The 6000-nt window shown below is 36.2% G+C and overlaps 2 protein-coding genes across 2 annotated transcripts; both read left to right on the forward strand.

The window, feature by feature from the left end:
* Nucleotides 306-1461, forward strand: LOC104753396 (ABC transporter G family member 31-like). The gene is made up of 4 exons (XM_010475657.1): nt 306-337; nt 528-628; nt 728-894; nt 1036-1461. Exons 1-4 carry the CDS (start codon nt 306-308, stop codon nt 1300-1302), a joined length of 567 nt encoding a protein of 188 aa, XP_010473959.1. The 3' UTR covers nt 1303-1461.
* Nucleotides 2017-2364, forward strand: LOC104753397 (protein ELF4-LIKE 1-like). The gene has a single exon (XM_010475658.1). The coding sequence runs from the start codon at nt 2017-2019 to the stop codon at nt 2362-2364; it is 348 nt and encodes a 115-aa protein (XP_010473960.1).

Consider the following 6000-nt stretch of genomic DNA (forward strand, 5'->3'; position numbering starts at 1 on the left):
CAAATAAAAAAAATATGTTTGTGAAAATAAGTTATCAAAGATATACGAGGGACACAAGTTTCTCCTAAAACAAATACATGCATATATGTGTTAGAAGATAAATAGTAACCACCACCTCCAAATAAAAGTTTGATTCCACATCGGCTAGTATGTACGAGTACACGAAAATTAAATAGATTAATGTAATATAAAATTTTATATAAAACATAATTATTTTTTCGTCAACAAAATACAAGATCAGCTTAAACGAGCTAATTGGAAGCAAAAATGTTTACATATGTGACTAAGTACGAAACTGAACAGATATGGCGCTCCAACTTATCCGCTTTACCATTCTGTAAACGAGGGATCAAAACCAAAGGGAATGTGGTAAATTAATTCTTATCAGCTTCAATCTCATCCAGATAAATCCTGAATGCATGCTACTCAGAAGGCGAATACACCATCTTCACCAAATCATAAAAATCGGTTAGGAAGATGACATTCTGATTATTTTCGCCACTCATATACCTCATTGCCCAAACCAGAGCGGCTGCTCAAGGTCTTGTGGAAGTACCTTACATTCTCACCCAAACCATCCTCTATGGTGTCATCACATACTTCACCATTGGTTTTGAAAGAACACTCAGTAAGTTTTCTTTGATTCTTTTTTCCATAAAACTCAATCATTCTCTATCTGCATTAACTATATAATTAATAATACTAATATAATGACATTGGAACGCAGGCAAGTTTGTATTGTATCTGGTGTTCATGTTCCTCACCTTCACCTACTTCACCTTTTATGGCATGATGGCGGTTGGTTTCACCCCGAATCAGCACTTAGCCGCGGTTATCTCATCTGCGTTCTACTCTCTCTGGAATCTCCTCTCTGGTTTCCTCGTCCAAAAACCAGTAAGTATTTCACTCTACGAAGTGATGAAAGGCCGCTAGTGCATTCGAACAATCAAGAACTTTTTTTTTTTGATGAGGTCATGTCTATTAAAGAATTTGATTCTTTAACCTCTTTTAATGTGTTTGTTTTGGTGTTTTCAGTTGATTCCAGTGTGGTGGATATGGTTCTATTACATATGTCCAGTGGCGTGGACACTTCAAGGAGTGATCCTTTCACAGCTTGGAGACGTGGAGAGCATCATAGACGAGCCAACGTTCCATGGCACGGTGAAGGAGTTCATTGAACTTTACTTCGGCTACAAGCCAGATATGATCGGTGTATCTGCAGCTGTTCTCGTCTGTTTTTGCGCTCTCTTCTTCTCTTGCTTTGCACTTTCAATCAAGTACCTCAATTTCCAGAGAAGATAGAAGTCCTCCTATGTTATATCACTTTCATATTTTTGGCCTGCCTTTTTCACTGGTGTTCCGTTCTACGAGTAGTAGTTAGGATTTTTTTATGTTTACCACAGAGAGACCTATAGTTAGCTTTTCTTGACATTGACGAAAAAAACAAACCAAGTGCTCCTACTCAAACTCTCACTGAGATTTTCAGTTTCTCAAAAATATTTTCATCTCGAGTGCTCCTACTCAAACTCTCACTGAGATTTTCNTTTTTTTTTTTTTTTTTTTTTTTTGAAGGTTTCACATTTAACCCATGAATATGCTAGTTCATTCAGCGTCTTTCTATTTGTTGTATTTTTGTTCGTAAAATACTAATATTACTCCATGTGTTCTAAAAAATGATGTGTCACAAACTCACAATGATGAATGTTTTCAATTTCTTATGTTGTGGAAAACAGGTCAGTTGTTTTTTTGGTCCGAGGTAGGTTTTTATCACTTTTTTCTATAGAAATATATATATTTAACAATTCTTCGCTACCGTCACCGATCCAAATATCCAATCATATCCTCCCAACAAAACACTTCATTGGTCCTTCACGCAATCTCGTCACTTCTTGATCCCGAACAACCGCTTCCCTGGGTCGGTTTCTTCCACGTCGCCTCGATTCATATCTCTTCTTCTACATCCGACAAATATATCTGTAGAAAACAAATCGAGAAATTGATCGCTCCGTCCAAGCTATGGAGATGAATAACGAAGTCGACGGTGATGAAGAAGAAGACGTGGAGGTGTGGGATACGTTGAGTAACGGATTCAAACGCGCGAGAGTCGTTCTCGATCAGAACCGTGAGTTGATACAACGGGTCAACGAAAACCACATGTCTCGGATCCCTGATAACGTCGCTAGAAACGTTGCCCTGATCAACGGTAATATTTTTCGAGTTATGGAGATTTACTCTGTTTTATCTGTCGATTTCGCCAAAAAATTCGATCAGCAGCGGAGGAGGACGGCCAAGAACGTCGACACTACAACAACTACCACCACGGCCGGTTCTTACGGCGGCAGACGGAGCTCTTTCGGTTCCTGAGACGCAATTCACAACAAGCTCCGATTTTAGCTTTTGCTGTTGGTGTTGATGTCATTAAGGATCCTTGCATTAGTATTTTGTATGTTATATTGAAACTGAAAAAGTGGTCAAAGCCACTTTGTCAAAAATTAGTTCCAACATCTTGATGAATCAGTTCAGTTTTCTAGATACGCATATGTAAACTCCCAAAAGGCCAAAAAGCCATGATAAAGCATATTTAGAAATTGAGAAAGGAGGCAGACGAGATAACAGAAATTGATGATTAAATTCATTAAGATAAGGAAACCGGTCTAACCATTTTTTATAATTGAAAAGAAAAAAAAAAGCAAAATCAAAAATTTAGAAATTTATGAAGGTGTCTATTATTCGAATGGTAGACCAACTAATGAGGTTCTAAAAATTTAAACTTTACAAAACTTGTGTATAAGTTAAATTCACTCAACTTCCTCTGACTGCTCTACAATGGGTACGAGCGAGAATCTGAAAAATGGAGAGGCAACTGAACTTTGTACCTGTGATGTATCTTCACATGACCAGTTGGTTTGGTTAAGCTCAGTAAACTCCTCACCAGGGTAGGACGAACCAGCTGATTTCCAAAGGAGAACTGATCTAAGAGTTTGTGACAAAACAAGTGTAAAGGAGGCACAAACAAACATTTTTTTTCTAAAGATAGAGAAGGAAGAAGAAGAAGAAAATAACGCCCAAGATTTTTTTTTTTTTTTTTTCTCTTTTGAATGAAATTCCACTCAATCAGAAGAGTACACGTTGTTCTAAGGATCAGTTTCTAAAACACCTTAGCTAAGCATTATTTCTTAATTTAAAACTACACATTATTGATTTATTTATTTTTACCTCTTAGGCTTTTAGCACTAAACTTGCTTACATACTTGCGTTGGAAATGTTCTAACATTCGTTATCCATATGACTCGATCTGGATGCAAGGATGCAATGTGAGAAGAAAAAGAAAACAAAAAATCCTAAAACCAGTGCTATATTTAATTTAACGTAAATCATTTGGTTTCATTAAGATGGAATATAAATACAAGTGCCAAAGAATACACGCAATATATACGACAAGATTTCCCTTCGGTAATTCCATCAAAAATATACTGTTTGTGTTCGTTTTTTCTTTGTTTTGTTGACGAGTAGGAAGGAAGTGATCTTTCAATTTTTTTTGTGGTGGAGTCAGTCATGATTCCATGAAGTCAAATGGGATGAAATTAAGAAAGAAACGTGTACTAAGAAAAACAGTAGCAATTGCCAGTTGGTATACAAACAGTAAACAAACTGCAACACAAGCGTGATAACGGAAATAAAGTGTCATAACTAGTTAAATTGCTCAAAATTTCACTACTTCATCATAAAAACTACGTTTGATGTCATATAATCAAACACACACCTTTCCCCTATTCCTATATCACCTTTGAGCGGTCCCGCACAGAAGACATATATAAAACAAACCTTCTCTACCCGTATCCCACCGCTGATGGTTATCTTAATGCTCGCATCCTCATGATTTGATCCAGAAGCTCCTCTTACATTTGCTCACCCACGTCTAAATCCCACTACAAGAAAACAAGTTATTTGCGAGGGAAGGATTCCAATTCCCTCGCAAATAGCCTGTAGCGAGAGATTTACGAGGAACAACAATTACTCGCAATTCGCTTCTTGCAAATTAAAAAAATTCATAAATCTTTTGCAAAAATTACGAGGAAAAGTTTCCATAACATATCTCTCGCAATATTTATCTAGTAAATCCCTCGCAATTATTACTATGGATTTGCGATATTTTAAAAAAATAATTATATTTTTGTTTTTGTAAAAAAATAAAATATATTCTGCTATGGATTTGCGAATAAACATAAAAAAATTTATAAAAAAATTTATAATTAAAAATTATTAAGAAAACAATATAATGAATTTAAAATTTAATTAATTTAACAAAGTAAATAATAATGAATTTTCTTTATCGAATAAATAATAAATTTTTACTAAAAACTTAATAACAAAAAAAAATAAAATACATGTGTAGATATACATAGACATATATGTGTATTTGTATCGGTGATGTAGCTTGGCCGGAGGAGAAGTTGACTAGCGGCGGAGAAGAGGGTGAACAGCGGCAGAAGCTTTGATTGCAAAGTTTATCTGGCAACAAAACAGCGAAGGAGAGGCAAGGGAGATAGGGAACGAGGTGGGAGAGAGAAGACGCAGCGGTGGAGAATATGAGATGCGACAGGGGAGGATATGCGATGCGACGGTGGTGAACGATGGCCGAACCTTTGAGATGTTGTGATGGTGAACGACGGCGAGACCTTCTAACTATGGTGGTGGTGAACAATGACGGAACCTTCGAGATGTGGTGGTGTTGAACAGCGGAAGGTTGGAGATGAAACTTCGAGATTGGGGAAGGAGAAGGGATAATAGCGAAATGAGTTAATTGATTTGGGTATTTTGTGTCCAAATTAATGAGATCTGGGAAGGAACTTTTGTTTTTTTGAAGAAACCAGATCACGAGACAATGGAGAAGAAGAAGATAAATAGAAGGAGTAGATTTGGTCCGTTGGATCTAACCTATCAACGGTGGATATATCATAAGTGCAATCCTTGTTTTTATGGATTAGCCAATGAGAAGTTTTCATTTCCTAAAGTTAATAAAACCCATATAATTCTTTCTAAATATTATTATTACTTCATTTTATTTTCTTAAAAAAGAATTATTCCAATAATTATCATATTTTTTAGTTATTTTAAATATCAGTAGAATTTTGTTTGTTCAGAAAAAAATATCAGTAGAATTTCATATAAAAAGTTTAAATATCAGTAGAATTTCAATTTTTTTCTTCAGTTTGCAATAGAGTTGCAATCGCACTCGTAATTCCATCGCATATCCCTCGCAAATTTGCTATGAACTTTATTTTTGTAAAGCCGTCGCAAAATTGCGATGGATCTGCGAGGAATGTGAATTCCGCTGCAAATATTTTGTACATTCCTCGCAAATATGCAACGGATTTGCAAGGACAATTTCTCTTGCAAATTTGCGACGAATTTATTATGGATGTAAAAGTTATAGCAAATGCCTCGCAATTCCATCTCAAATTTGCAAGGGATTATTTCCCTCGCAAATGTTCCTAGCAAATTGATTGTTTTTTTTGTAGTGTCAGAAACCTGTTTGACTACATCTTTCAAACTCCGCTACTGAGGAAATGGAGCCACGATGGATGAAGAAGCGGGACATAGTGCCTTGGTGGAAGGGTTAAGTTCGTGAGAATAGAGTTTTTTTTTTCTAATCGTGTACAGCAAACCCGCACTCCAAGGAATCGCGTTCGCTTGTGATAACTATATATCAACGGTGTATAGAGTGTATGTTAAGTTTTGTTTATCACGAATTTTTAATGAATTTGGATCGTGTATAGAGTGTCTCGCAATTGACCAGATTTGATGGATTTGGGAAACACGAAAAATTGCTCGTACGCAAAGACAGTCAATAGCATTAGTTGCCTCTGCCTCGTTTTACAAAAACAGTCAAGCATATAGCATCATCTGCTTTGCCGTGTATAGAAAACCCACGCTCCAAGTAATCACGTTCTCTCCAGGTAACCTCTTAAACACCTGAATGGCTTCCTCCATGACCCC

Source organism: Camelina sativa, chromosome 16, assembly GCF_000633955.1.
Source record: "Camelina sativa cultivar DH55 chromosome 16, Cs, whole genome shotgun sequence".
NCBI lineage: Eukaryota > Viridiplantae > Streptophyta > Magnoliopsida > Brassicales > Brassicaceae > Camelina > Camelina sativa.